The 27,039-nt window shown below is 39.3% G+C and overlaps 2 protein-coding genes and 1 long non-coding RNA gene across 12 annotated transcripts in view; 1 reads left to right on the top strand and 2 right to left on the bottom strand.

The window, feature by feature from the left end:
• CCNT2 (cyclin T2) overlaps window positions 1–9,720 on the bottom strand; it is a 34,101-nt gene extending 24,381 nt beyond the window's left edge. For 2 of the 8 annotated variants that reach the window (XM_027561996.1, XM_027561984.1), the window contains exons 1-2: window positions 9,472–9,665; window positions 8,604–8,685 (exon numbers count right to left, since the gene is read on the bottom strand). In XM_027561996.1, coding sequence (XP_027417797.1) covers window positions 8,604–8,685; window positions 9,472–9,629 — 240 coding nt within the window. In that variant the 5' untranslated portion in view covers window positions 9,630–9,665. Of the gene's footprint in view, window positions 1–6,641; window positions 6,669–8,603; window positions 8,686–9,471 lie in introns of all 8 variants that reach the window. The other 6 variants (XR_003514589.1, XM_027561976.1, XM_027561990.1 and 3 more) reach the window with 6 other exon arrangements.
• An 88-nt stretch (window positions 9,721–9,808) lies between these two features.
• Window positions 9,809–20,685, top strand: LOC113905013. The gene is made up of 2 exons (XR_003514593.1): window positions 9,809–9,897; window positions 20,492–20,685. It is a non-coding gene; the product is annotated as an uncharacterized LOC113905013 (long non-coding RNA).
• The window catches only part of ACMSD (aminocarboxymuconate semialdehyde decarboxylase), a 63,432-nt gene continuing 55,157 nt past the window's right edge, over window positions 18,765–27,039 (bottom strand). For 2 of the 3 annotated variants that reach the window (XM_027562032.1, XM_027562041.1), the window contains 2 exons: window positions 26,455–26,553; window positions 18,765–21,484 (listed from right to left, as the gene is read on the bottom strand). In XM_027562032.1, coding sequence (XP_027417833.1) covers window positions 21,422–21,484; window positions 26,455–26,553 — 162 coding nt within the window. In that variant the 3' untranslated portion in view covers window positions 18,765–21,421. Of the gene's footprint in view, window positions 21,485–26,454; window positions 26,554–27,039 lie in introns of those variants that run through there. The other variant, XR_003514592.1, reaches the window with a different exon arrangement.

Below are 27,039 nucleotides of genomic sequence, written 5' to 3' on the forward strand. Positions count from 1 at the left end.
TTAATATTCAAAGTATATGAAGAACTCATATAAAGTAACAAGACCCAACTAAAATATGGACAAAGGACTTGAATAGATGTTTCCCCAAAGAATACATATAAATGGCCAATAAACACATGAAAAGGTGTCCAATGTCAGTAGTCACCAGAAAATTGCAAATCAAAACTTCAATCACTTCACACCTATGATGATGGTTATTATCAGAAAACCATAAAAGAGTAAACCTTAGAGGATGTGAAGCTAGCATCTGTGTGCATTACTAGCTAGAATATGAGATGGTGCTGGTGCCGGGGAAAACAGGATGGCAGTTTCTCAAAACATTAAAACAGAATTACAATGTGATCCAGTAATTCCGTATCTGGGTACATACCCCAAAGTACTGATAGTAAGGAACTGAGCAATCTGTACACTCATGTTTATAATAGCTATACATCTGCCCATTAACAGATTAAAATGGATTAACAAACTGTGATACAATTGGTGGTACATACTCAGCTTTAGCAAAGGAAGGGAATTCTGACACATGCTACAACGAAGATGAATCTTGAAAACATTATGTAAAGTGAAATAAGCCAGACACAAAAGTTCAAATATTTTAAGAGTCCACTTATAAGAGGTACCAAAAAGAGTGAAATTCATAGACAAAGTAGAATGGTGGTTGCTGAGGGAAAGGAGAAATGTGAAGTTTGATTAATGCATGGTTTCAGTTTGTGAAGATAAAAAAGTTCTAGAGATGGATGGATGGTGGTGATGGCTACACAACAATGTGAATGTACTTAATGCCACTGAACTAAAACACTTTAAAAATGGCTTAAATGTCACACTTATGCTGTATTTTACCACAATTAAAAAACACCAAAAAGCTAACTCACCTCCAAACAGACATTAAGAAACCGATTCATAACATAAAGTAATAAGGATATGAAATCACATATTCGAAAAGAACATCACACACCTGATCATATCAACCTAGAACAACCAACACAAAAACACACTGTACTGAGATTACTGATTTTAAAGGGAAAAATAAACTCCTGGGCTACTTAGGCAAAAAAAATAAAAAGAAAGAAAAATTAGATCACCACCCAAACTGCCAGCAATGCTTTATACCAGGAAAGAAAAAAGTGTACATAAATTTAAGATACTCAAAAGAAAGCAAGAGCCAAGGATTTTACACCCCCAAATTGACCGTGGGTATAAGGGGCACAAACTATTATCATTTAAGAAGTCAGACAATACTGTTGCCATGATCTTCAAGAGAACTTCAAACAAAATGACTCAGAGATTTCAACATAAGCACCAAAGGCTCAGACAGTAAAGAACCCTCATGCAATGCAAGAGACCTGGGTTTGATCCCTGGGTCAGGAAGATCCCCTGGAGGAGGAAATGGCAACCCACTCCAGTATTCCCGCCTGTAAAATCCCATGGACAAACGAGCCTGGCCGGTTACAGTCCATGGGGTCGCAGAGTAGGACCCAACTGAGTGATGAATACTTTCAACTCTCAGTGAATAATACTTCCCTGGTGGCTCAGATGGTAAAGAATCTGCCTGCAATACGGGAGACCTTGGTTCAATCTCTAGGCTGGGAAGACCCCTCGAGAAGGGAATGGCTACCTGCTCCAGTATTCGTGTCTGGAGAATTCCATGGACAGAGGAGCCTGGACGGGCTACTGGGGTTGCAGAGGGTCGGACTGAGCGACCAATACTTTCACTTTCAAGTGAACAATACAAATAAAGTTACCTGCAGAACTAAGCATGAATGAAGATTAAAAGGAAGAGTACAAGATGAACCTGGAATATCTTGCTATAATAAAATATGTGAGGAAACTATCCCAGATTATACGGATATGGAATTATATATGCTCTGGCAATTATACTCCTGGGAAAATACCAGGGCAACCAAAACATGCTTCTGGTTTCAAAACATTTATGTGGAAACACAAAACACACATAAACGTTCACAGCAGTAATATAACAGCCAAAAAGCAGAAACAGCACAAATGTCCATTAGCTGATGAATGTACATACAAAATGTAGTATAATGGTAGTTCAGCATGAAAAATAAATCAAGTACTGATACACGGTACAACATAGATGAACCCTGAAAACATCATGTACTAAGTGAAAGAGGTCAGTCACAAGGGATCACAGACTGAAATAATTGCATTTATAGAGACTGTCCAATAGGCTGGGGTAAGTATGGGAAGAGATGGCTAAAGGATGTGGGGTTTCTTTTTGGGGTAATAACAATTTCTTAAATTGATGCACACAACTTCATGAACGTACACAAAAACCACTGAATTGTACACTTTCAAAAGGTGAAGCACAGTGTGGGGATTTTATCTCAACAAAGGTGGTAAACATGGGGCAAGAATCAAGTATTTATTCTACCTTTCCCATATAAACTTGTACCAGCAAGTGTCCAAATAGTAGATGAATCACAGCATTTCACTATAAAAAATACAACTTAAAAATGAAAAAATGATGAGTTAAGAGCATCAATGAATTAAAGGATCAAGGCACTGAATATCAACAGCTGTCAACACCACAAAAAGAAACCAGACATTAGCAGTGTCCTGATTGAAGAATGTAACAGCACTGGCAGTCTTGCCAAAGGGATCTAACATGAGTCTGATAAAATTTCTGGACCCAACTGGCAATTTTCAGGGAATACAAGAACAAAGTACATCAAGTGAAATGCCGGGTAGGATGAAGCACAAGCTGGAATCAAGATTGCCAGGGGAAATATCAATAACCTCAGATATGCACATGACACCACCCTTATGGCAGAAGGAGAAGAGGAACTAAAGAGCCTCTTGAAGACGGTGAAAGAGAAGAGTGAAAAAGCTGGCTTAAAACTAAACATTCAAAAATCTAAGATCATGGCACCTGGTCCCGTCACTTCACGGCAAATAGATGGTGAAATAATGCAAACAGTGACAGACTATTTTCTTGGGCTCCAAACTCACTGCAGATGGTGACTGCAGCCATGAAATTAAAAGATGCTTGCTCCTTGGAAGAAAAGCTATGACAAACCTTGTGTGTTAGTCGCTCAGTCGTGTCTGACTCTTTGCAACCCCATGTACTGTAGCCTGTCAGGCTCCTCTATCTATGGGATTCTCCAGGCAAGAATACTGGAGTGGATTGCCGTTCCCCTCTCCAGAGCATCTTCCTGACCCAGGGATTGAACCCAGGTCTCCTGCATTGCGGGCAGATTCTTTACCATCTGAGCTACAGGGAAGATCTTGACAAACCTAGACAGCATATTAAAAAGCAGAGACAACACTTTGCCAACAAAGGTCAGTGTAGTTAAAGCTATGGCTTTTCCAGCAGTCATGTATAGATATGCGAGCTGGACTATAAAGAAAGCTGAGCGCCAAAGAATTGATGCTTTCGAACTGTGGTGTTGAAGACTCTTGAGAGTCCCTTGGACTGCAAGGAGATCAAACCAGTCAATCCTAGAGGAATTTAACCTTGAATATTCATTGGAAAGACTAGTGCTGAAGCTGAAGCTCCAATACTTCGGTCACCTGATGTGAAGAGCTGACTCACTGGAGAAGAACCTAATGCTGGGAAAGATTGAAGGCAGAAGGAGAAGGGGATGACAGAGGATGAGTTGGTTGGATGGCATCACCGACTCCATGGACATGAATTTGAGCAAGCTCCGGGAGACAGTGAAGGACAGGGAAGCCTGGCATGCTGCAGTCCATGGGGTTGCACAGAGTTGGAAATGACTGAGCAACTGAATAACAAGAAGAACAAAGGAAAATGATAAACTGTACTATGAGCAAACAATAAGCAAAATTCAGACAGGTGGAGACTCTACAGGTCTAATGTCCTAGGTCCTTCAACAGACAAAATTCAAGTAAAAGAAAGGGATGGAGAGGAAACCTGTACTTTGAGACAGGAAACCTTGCATATATCCTATCCACATCCTTCTCTGTATTTTTAATCACTTCCAGATTACTTATAATACCTAATATAACACAAGAAAGTGAAAGTGAAAGTGAAGTCGCTCATTTGTGTCCGACTCCTAGCGACCCCATGGACTACAGCCTACCAGGCTCCTCCATCCATGGGATTCTCCATGGCAAGAGTACTGGAGTGGGGTGCCATTGCCTTCTCCATTAGTGAACTTCTATGTAAATATTAAGAGCTGCTGGTGTGGGGTAAACACAAGCTTTGCTTTTTGGAAATGTTGAATTTTTCCCAAATAGTTTCAATCCACGGTTGGTTGAACCCACAGATGCAGAGGGCTGACTGTATAATGGATTATGAGACACAGAGGAGAAATCAAAATTAAAATGAACAATCTTCAACTTTAGCAGGTATCAGTGTTACTTTAACAGTAAGAGAGAGGATGCCAGGTCTCACCACAAGTATCCTGATTACACAGGTTTAAGATATAGTTCACTAAAGTATATTTTAAAGGAACATTTTGGTAATTCTCATGCAGGAAGCTGGTGAATCACTACTGGCACAATGCAAAAGCTTTATATGTACTGCTTTCGGTGATAAATTTCAAGGCTATGAAAAGATTCCTAACAACAGATACTTGAGGCAGAAATAGTGATAACTGCATGAACAATGGAGTCTAGATCTGGGTGAGATTTTTGCTTCTGTCACTCTGTTGCTGTGTGATTTCAGACAAAGTGTTTAACCTTTATGATTCTTTTCTTCCTTATTTGCAATAAGAGGGTAACCAACTTCAGATAAATATTTAAGAACGACACACCAAAATTAACTTGAGGAAAAACAAACACAGAAGCCCAAGAAACTCTTCCCATGAAACAAGTAAATGAATATAGTAGACACTTATCTCCAGATAGTAAAGCAAAATTAATGTCAAAAAAATTATGTCAAAAACCTCCATAAACAAAATTAGATGACAAACTACTAAAATATTTGCTAACATGATAAGAAATTCACAAAAAGCTCAAATAAGAGGCTAAGGAACACATTAGTACTTCACAGAAAGGCAAACTAAATTTAAACTTTAAATTTTAGGTATATCAAAAATGTTTCCCTTAAGCCCTAAATTAGAAAAAGATCACAAATTGATCTTTGTTCCTAAGGTCCTTGAGGAATTACAGATGAATAGGCAATTTCTTACTAGAACATAGAAAATTCACCAAACACTCAAAATTAATCTAGTAAGGATAACACAGCTTTAGTCTCCTTAACTCTCTAGGTTAACCCATGGTTTTCTCAACCTTAACACTACTGACGTTTTGTACCAGGTACCTCTTGGCTTTAGCGGGCAACCCTGTGCGCTGTAAGATGTTTAGCAGCATCTCTGGCTTCTATTATTCACTATGTATCAGTAGTACCCCTTCCCCTAGTTGTGACAACCAAAATGTTTCCAAACATTGTTAAATGGGTGGTGGGCAAAACCGCCTCTGGCTGAGAACCACTAGGTAAATCTATACCATCCTTTGCTAGTGCCACCTTAAAAATTACTTCTCCAGCAATAGCCACATCTGTCCCCAACTGGGATCAGTCCAATTCTGTATGTTTTTACATTTGCTGCTATGTGCTGCATCCAATGCCTGTGAAAAAAACAAACAAAAACCCTTTCCTCTCCTGATAAAGATACACACAAATGTTTGCACAAGCAAAAAGTATTTCTGAAAGGGCACACGAAGACAGTGAACAGCAATGGTGTAGGGCACCGGGCTCAGACACTTAGATGGGAGGGAGATTTATCATATCCCCTTTTCTACCGTTTTCTACATTGCTAACCGTGTATTTGATACCTTAAACTAATAAAATACATTTAAGTTTGGCATAAATGTTTCAATTGCTGCAGTTCAAGAAAGAGGCCAACAGATCTAAAGAAAGTAAAGAGAAGATTAAAATGACCCCATGAACTGGAGAAATGCTAGGAAACTAAACAATGACCAATAAAAATACTAAGAATGTGTTCTTTACAACCTCATCTGAAGAGAACTCATAAGACTTGGAATTAATACAAGAAAACAAGTGCATTGTAAGCTTGACTAACCAAACAAACTAATGAACAGAGTTTCTAGGAGAAGCTGAGTCAATATGTGCTCTATGACTGACACAGGGGACAATGCTCTCCCACAGGATATACTTTGGAGGCACTGTTGTTTCCAGAGCTTTTTTTATACACTTTACTAGATTCATCTTGAGCTTGATCCAGCAAGGCCATTCTTCAATTACTAATCTTAATTACATAAATCTTACTGCATCCAGTGAGCAAAAGATAGATTTATGTAATTAGGTTACATATAAAACTCATTTCCTGCTGATAGCAAGCCAACCTTCTAAAAAGAGAAACCGACAATGATGAAAGACAGCTCTGTTGACACTGATTTTTAACACAAGAGCAACTTGACCTTTAGGGGATTTTTTACTTTTAAATTTGTCAATGTGAGAAAAAATAAAGCCACATAAATTTTTTAATATAATGAAAGCATATTTATTATAAGATTGGATATATTTTGTCACCAACATCTTTAAATTTAAGCTTGTTATGGTTTAATTTACCACATGGTGTTTAATTCACTTTGTAATGACTTAAACCTTTTTAAAGTTTACTATGACATTCCATTATAGCCTTATAAGAAAACTATTCCCAATAATGTGGCAGAATATGAATTTAAAAGTGACTCACATTCAATTTGAGACCACCCCCTTCACCCTAAAAGAATAGGAAAAAAGATAAAAGAGTGAGGCTGTGCAATTGTTGCAAGTGCACCAACACAAATATTAAAACCACTTTTGATATAATAGCAAAGGTAAAAAAGACAATGGTTAGAAATGAAGAGTGCAATTTACTTCTCAAAACAGAAACTAACATCAGATTTCAATTATTCTGCTAATAACAACTCTGTACAACATTAAGGTTTGCCTTTATACACACATAAGACAGAAAGTAGGGTAATAAAAATGAGTACTTTGGCTTTCTTACTAAATGATGGCATTTAATAAAATAACAAGGGTTAGAATGCCAGCGACCTGGGCTTCACCAGTCAATTTAAAGTTACAGCTGTGAATTTTGGCTGTAAGCATTTGCTTTAAAGCATACCAAACAGGCCATAGAGACAAATTATGAAAGAGGGATGGTTCAAAATGAGAAGTGTAGTCTTGTAGTGAAATCATTACTGAAGTAGAAAAGCAAGCAAATGGGCATCTGCAGCCACGCAAAGAATTTCCAGAACTATTTTAATTTGTGACTCCTACCAGTATTTTCCAGGGCTACTTAAGTCATATTCATATTAGTATTTATCAGTTCACTACTGCCTTAGAAGACAATTTAAATAAAAATGCTATTTCTCTCAATCTAAATATTACTACAAAAAGGTTTCCTCTCTCTTCCCAACACTATCACTGATCTAAGTTCCATGCACAAGAAATAACCAGGGAAATAAAAACAGAACAAGAATCACACAGATTTAAAAGATGAAGAGTAGAAGCTATGGAGACTGCAAGAGACCGAAATGTATATAAGAAATGTATATTGTTTTTAAGATAAACCTATATGCCAATCTGATAAACCAAGTCAGATTTATGATCAGAAGAGATTAATATAGGAATCAATCTAAACTATGAAGCTTTTCCTTTCTTCCAACTCAAAAAAAGAACCTTTTCAAAAACTGTTTTCTTAAAAGGTCTAATAACAATCCATGCATGAAGTCTTCCATGGTCAATTTTTCCACACACCTTTCAGAGTAACATTCTAAAATAATAGCTATGAGTAAAAAACATGGTGAGAAATAAGGTAAAATATTTACCTTAAAGTATTTCTAAATGATACGTAGTTTTGTTAACAGGTACAACACAGTATGCATGTTTCTCTGAAAAGAGCACACACCCAACTGCCCTGTTTCATAATTTAAAATTGCAACTAAAAGCCACTACTCAATTTGTGACACACAAGATTTACAGCATATGTTCCAAATCAGTACCTTAGTATTGCAAGGTAAGATGAACTTCAAACTAATTATACACATACACGACATAGTTTTGTCTGAAGCAAGATACAATTCAAATCACCAAAAATTTAAGTAGACAACTAATGCGAACCTGTGATAAATAACGTTTGACAACTTAAATTGTGTTAACAAGTGAAATACTCTTGCTAAAATAGCAAAACAGTTCTTTCAAAGGATTACTACAAAACAAAGTTGCAATTAAACTAAGCCCAATTCATACTATTTGAAACAATATGAATACAGATGACCGCGTCTCCCCATCACATTGTACATTAAAATTGTTTAATTTAATTACCTTAAATTGTTTAAATGTCGAATATAAAACTTAAATGCATACAAATGTAATAAACACTCTTTGAGAAAAGAAATGCTTCTGATTTATCTCTCAGCTCAAAAGAGCCGGCAGAGCCTGACACAGCGCCTGGCAGCTTGTCATCCCAAATTAAAAAACTAACAAACCAACTAACCAGAAACCGCGCATTTGAAGCAAAATGTTCAAGCCATTCACCTTCACTGTTAACTTGGAACACTAAATACAGTAGTAAAATCCACGACCAACTCCTTTCTACGTATCGATTGTACCTTAAAATTTGGTTGCAGTAAAAACAAACAATAAAATAGTGCAATAAAACAGTACTTACATATCTGCTGAATTTGGTGAAAGAATGGTGCATGTAAAACCTGTGCATATAAACAATCGCAGTGTTTATTGTAAGCTGAGAGCTGGAACGTAACATTTAGGAAATATTGGAGAAAAACAAGATCTCTTTCCAAAACAATTTTGAAGGAAAATATCCGATCTACGGTCCTTTTCCAACACCACCCGTTCACTCAAAACCAATCCCCAAACTGTAAATAATAAGTAAATAAATAAATAACCACAGGATGGTGGGGTGGGGGCTGGCGGTTATAAAAGGCTCCACACCGAAATGGTAATACTAGCAGTAACAACAAATGCCGAGCATTTCGCTCTAATATTGAAATTAAGCGAGCCCAGGAAGGATTGATCAATGGCTACGGCTGACTAAACCTCAAATCAGAGTTGAAACACGCGCGCACACACCCATACAAAACCTTGTCAAGAATATAAAGACCTCCCGTGCGCTCCCCAGGTACGAGAGAACCGCCATCAAATTCGCTGGGAGAGCTAGCTCTCAAGCCCCTCTCGGACGAGAAGTGGAAGCAACCGCCTTTTTTCTGCGATAATCCCTAAAAGTCCCCTCTCGTCTGGGCGGCACTCCCATCCCCCGCCGCCACCACGCGCGGCCCCAAACAGATTACACAACGCAGCCTCCCGGCCCGCATTCCCGGTCTCCCCTCCTCCTCCACTCCTCCGCCGGTCGCTCGCGACCTTCCGAACCCGAACCTGCCTTCCCTTACGGCGCGGCCGAGGCCCAGCAAAGGCCGAGGCGACGGCGCCATGTTCGCGGGGCACCAGGCCCGGCGACCGGGCGAGTAGTGAGAGGGACAGGGCGTGAGCGGCGGAAGGCCAAGAATAAGAAAGGATACACATTGAGACGCTGTCCCATTTCCTGGATGAGGTTGGCCGCCTGCTGGCGGTACGAGAGCTCTTTATCCGCCTCCACTCCGCAGCGACGGCTCGGCGTGTTCTCCAGCTGTTCCCGAGTAAAGAACCAGCGAGAAGAAGCTCCACGGCCCGACGCCATGACACTTCCTCCTCCGCCCGCTCCCTCACCCACCCCCCGCCCCTCCGGGCTCGCAGACTCCCCGCCAAGGCCGCGCGACCCCGCCCCACTCCGCTCGCCGTAGACCAGGCACTGCCCCTTTTCACCCCAGTCGCCGCGCGTGCGCGTGCGCGGGGACCGCCCTATCGGCTCGCCCAAGCCTTTTGCTTTCTCTTTCCTGCCTCCATCCTCGCTCTCGCGTACGGGACCACAATGCTCCGCGCCGCTTGTCATTTGGAGGCGCCCAGAGGTGGGGGTCGGCTGGAAGGGAAAGGTCGGCGCGGTGCATGCTGGGTCTAGGATTGGCTGGGCTAAGGGCGTGGTGGAGAGGAAGGGAGATACTGGTTTCGGGTCGGATGACAAGAGAGGCGGGCACGCGGCTGCGCCATATGTCCTGGGCGTGAACTCTCAAATCCCGGCGATGCTGGAATCTGGAGTCTGGCAGCGCTTAAGAAAAAAAACAAAACCTTGCTGTGTCGCAGTCGCGCGGCACATCTCTATTTTTCACAGCGTCTGTCTGCGCAATATCGTAGGCTCCCTACTCTCAAGTGGTAGGCGGACAGTCTTCCCCCAACGGGTGGTTCTGGCAGGGACCTACCTGAGAAAGGGTGCAGAAGAAATGACGCTCCACGTTTGTGCTGTTCTTCAGTGCTTTTCCTCTACATTATCTTGTTTGAATTCCACGACTACGCAGGCCGAGGGTTTATTTTAATTGCCTGCCAAAGGTTATCCAATTAGCAATCAGAGTAGCTGGATTTCCAAACTAGGTTTCGAGTCCGTTTCGGTAGTGGTTTTTTAATATCTGATTTTAAAGAGAAGTTTGAAAAGAAGCAGGTGCTGTAAAAACAACTGAGGAAAAGAATTATCAGTGTTGAATATGGTAACAGTATTCATTAACCCTTTCTCCTGTTCCTGCAAGAAAATTCCGCAGAGCTCCACCCTGGGAGTGGGTGCGTCTCTGGCTTTGAGCCAACGCCTACTGTGTGTGAATAATTTTCTAAGTTTTAAATTTTTGTTAAGTTGTTGAGTCGTGTCCGACTTTGGCGACCTCTTGAACGGTAAGCCCACCAGGCTCCTATTTGCCAAAGATTAGAGCACAGGAAGACATACTTCTAAAGGCAACTGGTACTTTCATTGAGTTCTTGATTAAATCTGCAGGCTTTTGTCATCGTTTGGGCGCTCCGACGCTCAGTGTACTGATGTATCTTGGCTTTGCTTGCCCCCCCGCCCCGTCACACACAGTATTGAGGTATTTTGGTAGTCACCTGGCGTGAACGGTTGTCTAAATAACTTACTTTCTTACCTACCTTGCTTAGAAGTTCCAGGGCAGATTGACTGAAAGCAACACTTAAAAAGTGTCTACCTTGAACGCTCATTCATGATAAAAGCTCTAACAAACTAGGAATGTAAGAGAACTTATGCAACTTAGTCAAGTTAATACAACCTTAGAGCTGGCATCATGCTTAATGGTGAGAAACTTTCCTACTAAAGCATGACTCCCGTCTCATCACTCCTTTCAAAGTTGTCCCATAAGTCCTGTAAGAAAAGGAAATCAAAGCTAAGCAGATCAGGAACAAAGAAAGAAAACTGACTTTGTTCCTAGTAACATAATTGTTCATGTAGAAAATCTTAAAAGAGTATTTAAAAAAACTGAAACTAGTAAGTGACTATAGCAGAATTATAATACGCAAGAGTCAGTTGCTTTCCTGTGTACCAGCCATGTATAATTGATATTTGAAGCTAAAAACGCAATATCGTTTATAAAAAATAAAACAGGTGTGATTCTAAAATATATACAGGATCTGTTTATAGAAAACTATAAAGCTATGATTAAAGAAAATAGAGTGGAAGGATATTCTGAGTTCATGGATTCCAGGAATTAACATCACTAGATGTCAGTTCTTCCCAACTTCATTTATAAATTCAATGCAATCCCAATAAAAAATTTATCAAGTTCTTTTATAGATAAGTACTAATTGATTCTAAAGTTTATTTGGAAAGACAAAAGACCCAAAATAGCCTACACAATACCAAAGAAGTGGAATGGGCTCTACCCAACCTCAAAGCTACAGTATGAAAGACAGTGTATATTGGCAAAATAATAGACATACATCAGTGGATCAGAATAGGGAGCCCAGAAATAGACCTATAGAAATATGGTCAACTGATCTTTGACAAAGGAGCAAAGGCACTTAAATTAAGATCATCTTTTCAACAAATAGCGCTGAAACAACTGGACATTTATCTGGCAAAAAACCCCCACAAATCTCACAAAATCTCAAAGATCTCACTTTTAACAAAAATTAATTTTAAGTAATCATATCCCTAAATGTCAAATGCAAAGCTTTAAAAATTCTGGAAAGTAACAGGAGAAAAGCTAGGTGACTTGTTTGGCAATGAGTTTTTAGATATAACACCAAAAGATGATCCATGAAAGAAAAAATTAAGTTGGATTTTATTAAAATTAAAGACTTATGCTCTGTGAAAGACAGTTAAGAGAGTGAAAGTACAAGGAAAATGGCTTTGCAAAACACTTTCTAATAAAGGACTTGTGTTCCAAATATGCAAATAACTCTTAAAGCTCAATAAGAAAACAAAGAACCCAATTTTAAAATGGGCAAAGCGGGGGGCTCTTCCCTGGTGGTCCAGTGGTTAAGACTCTGTACTTCCAATGCAGGAGGACATGAGTGCCATTTCTCATCAGGGAACTAGGATCCCACATGCTAAGTGGCCAAAAAAAAAATAAAGGGAGCAAAGGATCTGAACAGATACTTCACAAAGAAGTGATACAGATGGCAAATAAACATTTGAAAAGATGTTAAACATCATTTAAGGGCATTCTTAGTAGTAGTTTGCAATTTTAAAAGACTGGAAGCATGACCATTCATGATTTGAGAATTGAATAGTTTGATATATCTATACAATGAAATACTAGTCCCCTATTAAAAAGAAGGGATCAAAGTGCTGAAAGAAGAAAAGCTGCGAATCAAGAATATCAGAAAAGCTGTCCTTAGGAGTTGAAGGAGAGAGTTTTCCAGATGAGCAAAAGGTAATGGAGTTCATCCCCACTAGACTGGCCTTACAGGAAATGTTAAAAGGACTTCTTTAAGCTGAAACAAAACAGTGTTAATTGGCTGCAGGAAAACATATTAGAGGATAAATATCACTGGTAAGTTATGTAGGAAAAATCAGAATAAAGTTGTAAAGGTGATAAGTTAATTACTTTCAAAGTTTGAAGATTAAAAGACAAAGTAGTAAAAATAACTATAACTACAAAAACTTGTTAAGAGACACGCAAGATAAAAAGATGTAAATTGTGATATCAAAAACATACAACATCGGTGGGGAAGGGAATATAAATACAGAGTTTTATAATGCGTCCAAATTGAAGTTAGCTTGCTTGCTAAGTCACTTCAGTCATATCCAACTCTTTGTGACCCTGTGGACCAGACCGGAGCCCTCCAGGCTCCTGTGTCCATGGGATTCTCCATGCAAGAATACTAGAGTGGGTTGCTAACACGCCCTCCTCCAGAGGATCTTCCCAACCTAGTGATTGAACCCACATCTTTTAAGTCTCTTGCATTTGCAGGTGGGTTCTTTACCGCTAGCGCCATCTGGGAAGCCCTAAGTTAGCTTCAGTTCAGTTCAGTTCAGTCGCTCAGTCGTGTCCAACTCTTTACGACCCCATGGATCGCAGCACGCCAGGCCTCCCTGTCCATCACCAACTCCCAGAGTTTACCCAAACTCATGTCCATCAAGTCGGTGATGCCATCCAACCATCTCATCCTCTGTCGTCCCCTTCTCCTCCTGCCCCCAATCCCTCCCAGCATCAGGGTCTTTTCTGATGAGTCAACTCTTCACATGAGGTGGCCCAAGTATTAGAGTTTCAGCTTCTGCATCAGTCCTTCCAATGAACACCCAAGACTGATCTCCTTTAGGATGGACTGGTTGGATCTTCTTGCAGTCCAAGGGGCTCTCAAGAGTCTTCTCCAACACCGCAGTTCAAAAGCATCAATTCTTTGGCACTCAGCTTTCTTCACAGTCCAACTCTCACATCCATACATGACCACTGGAAAAACCATAGCCTTGACTAGACAGACCTTTATTGGCAAAGTAATGTCTCTGCTTTTCAATATGCTATCTAGGTTGGTCATAACTTTCCTTCCAAGGAGTAAGCGTCTTTTAATTTCATGGCTGCAGTGACCATCTGCAGTGATTTTGGAGCCCAAAAAAATAAAGTCTGACACTGTTTCCACTGTTTCCCCATCTATTTCCCATGAACTGATGGGACCAGATGCCATGATCTTAGTTTTCTGAATGTTGCGCTTTAAGCCAACTTTTTCACTCTCCTCTTTCACTTTCATCAAGAGGCTTTTTAGTTCCTCTTCACTTTCTGCCATAGGGTGGTGTCATCTGCATATCTGAGGTTATTGATATTTCTCCCAGCAATCTTGATTCCAGCTTGTGTTTCTTCCAGCCCAGCGTTTCTCAGGATGTACTCTGCATATAAGTTAAATAAGCAGGATGACAATGTACAGCCTTGACGTACTCCTTTTCCTATTTGGAACCAGTCTGTTGTTCTATGTCCAGTTCTAACTATTGCTTCCTGACCTGCATAAAGGTTCCTCAAGAGGCAGGTCAGGTGGTCTGGTATTCCCATCTCTTTCAGAATTTTCCACAGCTTATTGTGATCCACACAGTCAAAGGCTTTGGCATAGTCAGTACTTGTATAATTATAGATTACCTTTACGAAAATACACATATACAGACAACAGATAAAATTGGCTCCCTCTGGGTGACATACATTGAATTTAATGCTTTTGAACTCTTCTACCATGTTTGTGGATTGACTTCTCAAAAATGAACTTAAAAATTTTTATTAGGTATCTGATAAAAGTGAGCAGTGTTTTATATTCAGAAATGGAAACTTCTATTCACTTTTGTTCAATTTTGTTTTGGAAAAAGCCTCAGAATCGTTGTAAGCTAAACAAATATGAAGTTGGTATTTATTTTAATTAAATTCATCTTAAATAATTGAATATATATATTTTAAATGGAAGTATAGTTGATTTTTTTGGAGAAGGAAATGGCAACCCACTCCAGTGTTCTTGCCTGGAGAGTCCCAGGGATGGGGGAGCCTGGTGGGCTGCCATCTATGGGGTCTCACAGAGTCAGACATGACTGAAGTGACTTAGCAGCAGCAGCAGCATAGTTGATTTATGATATCAACTATAGTTGATTAGTTGATTAGTTGATTAGTTTCAAGTGTCCATCACAGTGATTCAGCTATATATTGGGTTGGCCAAAATATTTGTTCAGATTTTCCCATAAGATGTTATGGAAAAACCTGAACAAACTTTGGTCTACCCAATTACATTTAAATAAATATTTATTTATGTTTGTAGGTATTTATTTTGGGCCTCCCCGGTGAAGAGTGTGCCTGCCAATGCAGGAGACAAGGGTTTGATCCCTGGGTCAGGAAGATCTTCTGGAGAAGGGCATGGCAACCCACTCCAGTATTCTTGCCTGGGAAATCACATGGACAGAGGAGACTGGCGGGCTACAGTCCATGGGGCTGCAAAAGAGTCCTAAGTAAAATATGATGTTGCAACTAAACAACAACATTTTATTTATATATAATACTTTATATATTCATCTTCATATTAATTTCCCTTATAGGGTATTACAAAATATTGAATATAGTTTCCTGTGCTATACAGTAGGTCCTTGTTGGTTATCTGTTTAGTATACAGTAGGAGAAGGAAAGGGCAACCCACTCCAGTGTTCTTGCCTGGAGAATCCCAGGGACGGGGGAGCCTGGTGGGCTGCCATCTATGGGGTCGCACAAAGTAGACACGACTGAAGCAACTTAGCAGCAGCAGCAGCAGCAGCAGCAGCAGTGTGTATGTGTCAATCCTGATCTCCCAATCTATCCCTCTCCCCTTTGGTAACCATAAGTTTGTTTTCTATGTCTGTGAGTTTCTGTTTTGTAAATTCATTTGTATCATTCTTTTCGATGAATATAGGTGTAAGTTTTCTGGTTGGGTAATAAATATTGGGTTGAATTAGAACTGGCTTCCTTTTTAGGGGAGGTAGAAAATTTGGAGAAGGGTCCAGTCCAAGGAAGAGAAATACTTGGATGACTATGAAGAGTTGTCCTTTGGAAACTGATGGTGGTGGGATTTTTTTCCCCCTATGGCTATGTTTTGGCAAAGTACATATACTAGATAAGAAGGGAGAGAAAAGCCTAAAAGGGGGATTTTCTTGAGAGATTTTTGAGATTTTGGGTGTGATAAGTGCCGTGTTAGGGCCAGAAGGGTCTTTTCAAATTTCAACTAGTTATATCCTTGTTGCAGTCCTTTAATGGACTGGAACCTGGTGGTCCAGAGTCAACGATAAGAAAGTGAAAGAAGGAAAGAGGCTAATATTCCCTGGGTTATGCAGAAAACCAATAAAACCCTAGGACAGGGCTTGTACCATTCACATAGGCACAGGGCACCCTCTCAAGAGGTCTTCAGAGGTCTTGAAAGCTTGGGCAGGAAAATGAGCTCGGCAGGCTTCCACACTCCAGAGAATCAGTCAGAAAGAGAGGGAGAGAAAAAGAAAGAAAGAAAGAAGGACACAGGGACCCAAGTCTCTAGTGGGACAAAGGTCCTTTATTGAACTCTGTGTGAGTATATATAGCTTATTACAAGGTAGCTTCTTCAGATAAACATCAAAAGACCAGACTTTACAGGTTACCAAGGAAACAAGGAGTAATAGAGGCCATAAAGCCAAAAGACATCCATATCAAAAGAGGGTTGTAAATCATCCCTTTCACCATATGGAAAAGCTAATGAAGGAAATCCTATGCAAGCATCCCATCTCTTTGATCTCAGTCCTGGGAGCGGCTTGCCGCTCCACTCGTTCCTGACAGGAACTGATAAGGAACAGAGGGCTCAAGAGAGACAGGAAACAGCACACAGGAATCCTACTGTTAAACATTCCCTGACATATCCTAATTAAAACCCTCACAGCCTTTTGATAGATCAAATTCCTCAAACCAGTGTGTGGACCCATGTGATCTTGTCTCTTTGTACCAAGAATGTCTTGCTTTCTCACCTGCAGCCCCAGTGGTATCCCTTCCTGCTGTGTTCTCTCCTGCCACAAGGCTTTCATCTATGCTCTTCTCTCTGTGCTCTTCCCTTTCCTCTTTGCCTCTTTTCCTTTTAGCTGTTGTCTGCTCTTCAGAACCCAGCTGAAACAACAGTTCTGAAAATTCTCTCCCCAACTCTAATGGGCTCATGTCCCGTATTTTAAGCTTTATATATACTATGTGTGGAGAAGGCAATGGCACCCCACTCCAGTACTCTTGCCTGGAAAATCCCATGGACAGAGGAGCCTGGTAGGCTGCAGTCCATGGGGTCGCTGAGGGTTGGACACAACTGAGCGACTTCACTTTCCCTTTTCACTTTCATGCATTGGAGAAGGAAATGGCAACCCACTCCAGTGTTCTTGCCTGGAGAATCCCAGGGACAGGGGAGCCTGGTGGGCTGCCGTCTATGGGGTTGCACAGAGTCGGACACGACTGAAGCGACTTAGTAGTAGTAGTAGTATACACTATGTGTGTCTCCTTCCTAGCTCTTGTCACAGTAGCAATTTTACATCAATTTGTTGCTTGTTTGATACCTGTCTCCCTAACTAGATTATAAGCTCAGCTGAGGGCAGGAACCATGTTTGTTTTTACTTACATTATCCCAGCACCTAGTGTACATGGTGCACCCTCAGTAAATACTGTTGGATGCAAATTAATTAGGTCATCATTTCTGCTCTCAAGGAAGTTCCAGTCTAGTGGGAAGATAGCAATTGCAATTCAAATTGAGAAGTGTCTGCTATTAGCAATATCAGTACAACTTTTAAAAGGGGAAAATACTGATTAATGACATCTCAAAGCCTAGAAACCATCATTCTAGGTCCTGAGGAATTTTAAAGAGCGCTAGAGAAAGAGCAATGCTATCAGATACATACTTGGAAAATTTTTTCTGGCCATAGGGTGGAAGGTGGATTATGCCAGACTAAGCCAAGAAGCAGGAATATACATAAGAGATAATATCAATAATCTTGATGAGAGTTGAGGACCTGAATCTAGTTGGAAGCATTAGGGAAGACAGAATAGATAAGTGAAAGATATAAAGATGGCAGAATCTATCAGACTTAATGTCAGGTTTGATATGGGTGAAGGAGAAAATTTAAGTGACTGGGTGATGCCATTGATCAGAATTGGGACTATAGGAAGTGGAATTATTTTGAGATAAAGGGATTGAGTTATACTGAGAGCATATGATTCTGCCCCCAAGTACTAAGTACCAATGTATTGAAAAGATTTTTTAAAAACTTTAGTTTTGGCTGCCCTTGGTCTTTGTTGTTGTGCGTGGGCTTTCTCTAGTTGTGGCGAGTGGGGGCTACTCTGCTGCGGTGCATGGGCTTCTCATCGCGGTGACTTCTCTTGTTGTGGAGCACGGGCTCTAAGGTGCAAGGGCTTCAGTAGTTGTGACTCGTGGGCTTAGTTGCTCCGAAGCACTGAGATCTTTCCAGACTAGGGATACAACCTGTGTCCCCTGCATTGCAAGGCAGATTCTTAGCCCCTGTACCACCAAAGAAGCCCAGTACCATAATAATTTATATTTTTTCTTTTTTAATGCCTAAATCTATTAGGCCTTCTTGAAACATTGTCTCCCCCTTACTTCTGAATACATTTTTTCTGGTTTTCTTCCTACCTCACTGAGCACTACTTAGTTTCCAGTGCTGGTGAATCATAGTAATTAGTCTTGGGTTCTTTTGGTTCTCTGCTTTACATTTTCTCCTGGTGATTTCATCCAGTCTCATTTCTTTAAATATTTTCTATACACTGATGCCCTCTTCCCAACTTCCCTCTTTAACTCCCCAAAATAGTGTACCTAACTGCTTATGGACATTCCTACTTAAATGTTTAAGACACATCTGAAATATAGTAAGTCCAACGGCAGAGCTATTGATTCTCTTTCTTCCCAAACCTGTTTTTGTCAGTCTTCCTCACAATGGTAAAATAAATCAACCCAGATGCTCAAGTGAAAAAAACTAGGAGTCAAGGCATCTGTCTAAAGTATGGATGAGTTTAATAGCCTTCGCTACATTACAGAGGATAAATGTCCCCAGAATTATTGCACAGAAAGGACATCATTAGAAAGCCCTTCTTTATATTTGGATTAAAGAGGAAGTTTCTCATCTTTTCTGGTGTCTGCATAGTTTTACCTTATCTTGGAGTTAAATCTTTGATCAAATCTATGTTGGAGTTACCCTTATGTGTGATATCACAAATGAACCTGATTTTATTGCAGCATTATTTGTAATTGCAAAATATTGGAAATTACATATAATGTCCAAATGTAGGAGACTGAACAAACTATGGTCTGAACACACACAGACACCTGGGAATCAGCCTTAATTTTTTTCTTTCCCATTTGCCCTTGTCCTCACATTTATCAAGTGCTGTTGCTTCTCCCTACAACCCCATGTCACTGTCCCTGTTCTACTACTCTTGCCCAAGTCACCATCATTTCTTGACACCTTAAAATAATTCTCCACAGAGCTGTTAATGTGTTTTTTAAAAACATTAGACAGAGCATGTCACAAACCTATTTTTAAAACTCCATTGGCTTACTAAAATACTTAATATGAACATCTAAACTCTCGACCACAGCTTACTTATCTGGCCAGCTTTTCAGCTTCATCCCTGTTTCTCCCTTGCTCACAAGCTCTGCCCCAGCTCTTTTCTGCCTCAGAGCCTTTGCTGCTCTAGCCCTTCCCCAGAAGACTCTTCTCCATGGCCATTTCTTTCTGTTACTCAAGTCTTAGTTCAAAGTCCTCTTTAAACAGGTGTGCCCTGGCCCTACAACTTAATGTTTTATCTCCCATCCTTCCCCGAGTCATTCTATACATCTTCTTGTTTTAATTCTGCATAATGTTTATCAGTATAAGAAAAGTTTCCTCCCTCCCTCCTTTCCTTCCCTCCCTCCTTCTCCCCTCTTGCTCTCCATTTCTCCTTTCTTTGCCCTCCCTCCTTTATTTATTTATAGTTTCTTACCCTACAGGTTGTAGGTTTCATCAGAGAACAGATTTTATCCTTTTTGTTAACTTTCTATGTCCCCAGTGTGTGGAACTGCCTTACAACCCTGGCATATCACATAAATACTCTATGAATATGAATATATCCCAAATCTATTTAAACTATGTATTTATCTATATATCTGTTAAAATTACATTGAATGAGATGATCAGGTTACTTTTCATAATAAAGCAGTCCTCAAACACTATGTTAAAATGCTCAAATACAGAATATTTAAAAAGAAACAAGACATCTTCCCCCAAAGAATGGGGAAGTAAAAAATAATAACATATGCTTCATGTTGCTGTTTGACTCAACTTTTTCTTTTAAAGCAGATTGGAGTAACAAGCAAAGTGTTGGGTGGGTAAAGTCTTAGAAAGCAACAGGAGGAGCAAGAAAGAGATGGGAGTTATAGACTAAAATAAAATAATAGGATGAGTGTAGTTTAGCAAAGATTAAATCAGTACAAATTACATGTCATACTCAACTCTTGACTAATAGGAGGGAAAAGAAGTATGAATGAATCAAGAGGATGGGACTTCCCTGGTGGTCCAGTGGTTAAGACTGTGTTTCCACTGCACGGGGCAAGCATGGATTCAACCCCTTGTCAGGGAACTAAGATCCCCCATGCCACGATGAGGCCAAAAAACCCCACACAAAAACAAAAAGCCAGAAAACCCCAATTAAAGCAAGCGGGTAATTTTGAAAAATTACGTTTTAGAATTCAGCCAGAGGTACATGAACCACAGATGTTCATCACCCCTCCCAGAACCAAGTTCATCTTCAGCAGACCAGGTGGAATGAATAGAAATGCAGTGAGTATAACAGGCTACCCTGGTATTGCCCTGCTCAACCTCCACAGCTTGCTTTACACAGTCTCCTCAGTATTTCAAATGGAAAGAGTTTCTGGTAAAAGTAAATTACATACTGAAACTTTTCTCCAGAATAGGTAAGTTCTTATTCATATGGAAACTATGTTCCCATTGTTTTGCCTTCCTATTTACCATCTTCCAACTCTTAACATGCCTTATTCATCTTTATAGACTCATCTCGAGTTCCAGCTTCTGTGAAGATGTGCCCAAAGTTGGAATCAAGTGAATTTTTCTTAACTGAAATTCTGTGACATGCATGTTTTATTGCTTAGTAATTATTCCATAAACATGTATTTTGCCCCCTTAATTGGGCTGTAAGTTCCTAGAGATTATGGAAAATGTGTATTTTTTTTTTTTTTTGGACTCTAAAGCATTCCCGGCCCACTTCTGAGCTAATGGAAGGTATTTAAAGTGAATAAAAACAGGTTATTTGGGACCTATTAACAAATATTTGCTCAAAGTAGAGAACCTACATGAACCCTCTAGGATGAATCTGTTATTTTTTTCATATGAATCATTAATGGCATTTTGCTTTTTATTTCTGCCATTAATTTTAAAGTCTGTCAGAAAATAATTTTTGATTTGCACATGAAATTATGTACTTCTTTTCAGAATAAAAACATGAGAATCATTTTTGTTATGAATGGTTTAGGGTATTTGGATATATTCTATTTCTGGATAAAAGAGTTCAAAATAGGATTTCAATAATGCATATGTGATACGTATTTAAAAGCAAAAGTAAAATGTCTTCTTGAAATTTGCCTTTGTAGCAAATTCAGTCATTCAAATTGTTTCCTTTCAAGACCCAAAAATTCTAGGGCATTGCCAGCTTTGAGTTTATCCTGAAAAAGAAAAGAAAAGGTTTTACTTTAAAGCATTATTTAATGGCTGTTTTAAAGCTTATTAACTGTCTTCAGGTTTTTAAAAACTCAGTTCCCCAATGTGAGAGAAGAATAATAGGTGTTTAAACAATGATCTCTTGACCCATGTTTTGCCACATTATTTTAAAAATTATATTCATATATTTGTATTGAACAATACTTTAAAAGCAAAAATATGAATGGTGGGTGGTATATTTATGCTTTAATTATTTTCTCTACTTCTCAAATATGTTGACAATCATAGACAAAACATGGTAGAGGTTTTAAATTTTTGAACATGTAAACAATGTATTATTTACATTATAGCTAATGTAGAAAATGTATAATTTTATGTTTTTTTATAGTAGCAGTTTCTAATGAAATATTTCTGCAAATGCATTTTATATTAAATAGTAAGTACAATGATAAGTTTAAGCATATTATAAACAGAATTATGGTATGACCCAACAATTCCACTCCTAAATATACCCAAAAGAATTTTTTAAAGTATCAATCAGATACTTGAAAGGGAACGTTCGTAATAGTACTATGCATAGCAGCTGAAAGAAACAGCACAAGTATACATCAACAGATGAGTAGGCTTTTAAACGTGGTATACACATAAATGGAATATTCAGCCCCCAAAAGAATTTTCTTTTTTTCTTTCAGTTTTATTGATATATGATTAATATACAACACTGTATAAGTTTAAGATGTACAACAAATTATCCTTCAATTAAAAAATAAATTTAAAAAATTATGACAATAAAGTTTTAAAAATAAAATAACATAAAAGCAAAAAAAAAAAAGTACAACATAATGATCTGACTTATATACATCATGAAATGAATACCATAGTAAGTTTAGTGGATATCCATCATCTCATATGGACACAACATTAAAGAAATAGAAAAAATATTTTTTCTCTTGGGATAAGAGTCTTAGTATTTAGTCTTTTAATAACTTTCATATGTAACATATAGCAGTGTTAATTATATTTATCCTGTTGTACGTTACAGTCCTGGTGGCTCAGTGGTAGAGAATTCACCTGTCAATATAGAAGATACGGGTTCGATCCCTGGATTTGGAAGAGCCACTGAAGAAGGAAATGGCAACCCACTCTGTATTCTTGCCTGGGAAATCCCATGGGCAGAGGAGCCTGGTGGGCTGCAGTACATGAGGTCACAAGAGTCGGACACGACTGAATGACTGAGCATAAGAAGATTAAAATCCTAGTACTTATTTATCTTGTAACTGGAAATTTGTACCTTTTGACTGCCTTCTCTAATTCCCCCTTTGTCCCTCTATTTGAAATCTAAGTTTGAAATTTGGTTGTAGGAGGAGGGGAGGAGACTTTCAACAGGGAAAACCCTCCTAGGAAAATGACTTCTTTGGTAACCTCTACAGGACCCTCCAATGAGTTTTAAGAATTACTTGGAGTCAAATACAGAGAAAAGGTACAGCTTAGGTACCACTACTTTCTCCGTATATGTGTTGTCCTTTCACATGACCCTGAATAAGAGTCTCAGAATATTGTACAAATATGTACATTGATAAATTTCACATGAGAATGCCAAGTTTTTTTTCACCTTCTCCCCAGCTATAGATTAGATCTGCTCCACAGAAAAAGCTCCTGTGATTTGAGAGTTAACTTTGTGATACCCTAATTGATATAGGTCTAGCTTGCAAAGGACAGGCATGCAGCTGAGGGTGGAAGGAAACATGTATGGGGTTGCGTAACATCCATACCATTAGTGTGTATCTGTGTATCATGACCATGTCAGGGTTCTCACATAGGCTTGCAGAGTGGGTAATGTGAAGCAAGGACCTCTTACTTGGGGTTCTTCTGTGATTCACCCTGGGTCATCCTTCTCTAAAGGAAGACTTCAGAAATAATGGCTGCTGCTCTGAAAAACTATTTGCTTTACTTTTTAAAATACGTTGCTACCAAGTATCCTTTGAAGGTGATACATTTTGGTGTATTGGATAGAGACCTGATCCTGGAGTTAGGAGATTTGGAGTTGAGTTCATGTGCTATAATCTAGCAATTATATCCCTTTGGCAAATCACTTAACACCCAAGTCTTGATTTCCTCCTGTGCATCTACCTGGTGGAATGCATTTGCCTATCTCCCAGTGGTGTTGTGCTCATCAAATGGGTTTATTTATTTCATTAAAAATTTTTTTAGTGAAATTTTACCTTCATGTGGCTCAAAATTCAAAAGATATGAAATGTACGTTTCCTTTTACTAGTACTGCCCAACCACTACTTTTTCTTCCCAGACTTATCAGTTTCTTATCTGTTCTTCCAGAGATATTTTATTCATATATAAGCAAATTCTTATATGTAGGTTTATAAATTTTTTTCACAAATGGATAGTGTGCTATTTACAAATGAAAGTATGTGCATTTTTGTACCTTTCTTAATATATCTTAGAAATTGATTTTTAATACTTTTTAATGGCTATACTAACTCGATGGACATGAGTTTGAGTGAACTCCAGGAGTTGGTGATGGACAGGGAGGCCTGGCGTGCTGCGATTCATGGGGTTGCAAAGAGTCGGACACAACTGAGTGACTGAACTGAACTGAACTGAACTGAATGGCTATATAGACTCCATTGTATAGACATACTGTTATTTATTTAACTATTCCCCTTGTTTTTAGTCTTTATTACAATGTTATGATGAGTAACATGTAACGTTACAGAATATCATGTATTTATGACTGCATAAAATTTTTATTCAAGATTTTCTGAAAACTTGAAAGTGGTAGACATATAAAATTAAATAACAAAAGGCATATAATAGTAATTATTATTATTCCATTAAAGTCTTAATCAGGATATTTGACGTGGAGTTTGAGCAAACTCTGGGAGACAGTGAAGGGCAGGGAGGCCTGGCATGCTGCAGTCCATGGGTCGCAGAGTCGGACACGGCTGCAACTGAACAACAACAACAGGAGCTTGGGGTAGTCTGGTTTTAGTTTATTTTCATTCATGTTATAGGGAGTTTTTCATTTTCACCTTTTGATATAAAAAGTAGAGAAAATCCTAGTATTGCTTTCTACTTTAATAAGTGTATATTTAACAATTATATGAAGGCTTACCTCATAGCTCAGTCGGTAAAGAATTTGCCTGCAGTGCAGGAGACCTGGGTTAATTTCCTGGGTTGGGAAGATCCCCTGGAGAAGGAAATGGCAACCCATTCCAGTATTCTTGCCTGGAGAATCCCATGGACAGAGGAGCCTGGAGGGTTACAGTCCATGGGGTTGCAGCAGTAGGACACAACTTAGTGACTAAACCACCACCACCACCACCGCTGCTGCTGCTGCTAAGTCGCTTCAGTCGTGTCCGACTCTGTGCGACCCAATGGATGGCAGCCCACCAGGCTCCCCCATCCCTCGGATTCTCCAGGCAAACCACCACTACCATTTAACAATTTAGGATTTTTATTTCCTTAAGGTGGTTAAGTGCCAGAGGAGACACTTCCTGTTTAAAGCAGTCTGAGGTTTCCCAGTTAATAACTTGCAACTAGTATATATCAAAATGTACTCTTCTTGGCATCTGTTAATGTGCTTCAAGCTGTCTAAGAAGATGTGATGAGCTGTATCCCTAACAATTAGAGTAGAGAATTAGAGATGAAGATAACTTTTGGATCCTAGTTTAGAAGAAAGTCAAGTCTCATACAAAAGGGTTATGACAGACTTTTGTAAAATTTTTTAAGACTTTACATCTCCCTGTGTTTTCATTTTGGCATCCCTGTCCCCTAGTGGTGAAGTCTTAGGAAGAACTTGTTTCGTTGGGAGCATGTGTGGAATGGGATTTGCATGCTCAGTCACTCAGTTGGTCTGATTCTTGTCTCCTTTGTCTCCTGCATTGGCAGGTGGATTCTTTGCCACTGTAGGATGGGATAGTCAAAGTGTTAGTTGCTCAGTCATGTCTGACTCTTTGCAACTCCATGGATCGTAGCCTGCTAGGCTCCTCCATCCATGGAATTCTCCAGACAAGAATGCTGGAGTGGGTAGACATTTCCTTCTTCAGAGGTTCTTCCTGACCCAGGGATCAAACCAGCATTTAAGGTGGGCTCTTTACTGTCTGAGCCACCAGAGAAGCCCATGGGATGTGAAGGGGATGGCAAAGGAGAGGAAATCTGGAGACACAGTGCCTCATTTTAAGCTCATGTTGTTTCAGGAACCTAAGGGGCAGAATAGGAAGTGTCAGCATTAAGACACAGTTAGCTACCCTAAAAGTCAAATGCTGAAAGAAAAACAAAATCCAGTTGCTTGAGGGTTCTGCATCCTTGAGTCCTGTTAATCAAGACTTGAGTCTAAATATCCAAATTACTAGAATCATTACAACTTTGGAGATTGGTAGATATGTAATAGAAACATGTTTTCTTATTCATCTAACATGCACATCTAAATATATTATTAAATATGCTTCTTTACAGTTTTCTTTCTTGTCTTTATGAATTTCGTTGTACTAGGTTGACTTTTAGCTTTTTAACTTTCCTTTGCTCTTTAATAGATCAGCCGTTTCTAAAGATCAAGTAACAGTTCTAGGAATACTGCTGCTGGTGCTAAGTCACTTTAGTCGTGTCCGACTCTGTGCGACCCCATAGACGGGAGCCCACCAGGCTTCCCCGTCTCTGGGATTCTCCAGGCAAGAACACTGGAGTGGGTTACCATTTCCTTCTCCAATGTAGCAAAGTGAAAAGTGAAAGTGAAGTCGCTCAGTCGTGTCCAATCCTCAGCGACCCCATGGACTGCAGCCTATCAGGCTCCTCCGTCCATGGGATTTTCCAAGCAAGAGTACTGGAGTGGGGTGCCATTGTGAATACTAAGTGCAACAATTTCTCTGTCCTTTGCTATCCCATATCAAAGTGCTCTGAAACCAAACACAGTTAGATCAGGGAGATTCAGGAATAAGATCATGAAGTAAAAGGCACATACCTTGGTTTCTGCATCAAATTCTCCCATTGATTCTATCAGTTTCCCAGGTTCCAACTCACCTAGTGGGAAGGGGTAATCAGTTCCCAAAATGACTTTATCCTAAAAAAGGAACAAATTTATCCCTACTTTGTTAAAGCATCAAAGAACCTCTTATAAACTTAATTGTATTTACAAACACTCCTATGGTAAAATAACAAAATTTCCCCTGATTAATGGAAGCAAACTGATTTGAAGTTTTAGGATTTAACGGCTTCAAATAGTATTCTGACATTTTGTCCAGCAGGTGGCGATATTAGGTCTCTTAAAACTGCAAATAAACCTCTATCCTCCCTTGTTTTTTCTAAGGAACTGAATTGCAGAACACTCAAATCTAAGAAGCAGGCATTTGTTTAATAAAACATGCTAATGTCTTCAGATGAAATTAGTGATTCTGTATTTCTTAAAATGATGCATTGCAATTGACTCCACAATTTTTGAAAATATACTAGAGTTAGAAAGGAAAACGTAAAAAACTAACAACCGGATGAAATGAATGAAAAGAAAACAAACAAAAACTAACCAGTTCCCCCCCACCCCCACAAACAA

This window comes from Bos indicus x Bos taurus, chromosome 2 (assembly GCF_003369695.1).
Source record: "Bos indicus x Bos taurus breed Angus x Brahman F1 hybrid chromosome 2, Bos_hybrid_MaternalHap_v2.0, whole genome shotgun sequence".
Taxonomy (NCBI): domain Eukaryota; kingdom Metazoa; phylum Chordata; class Mammalia; order Artiodactyla; family Bovidae; genus Bos; species Bos indicus x Bos taurus.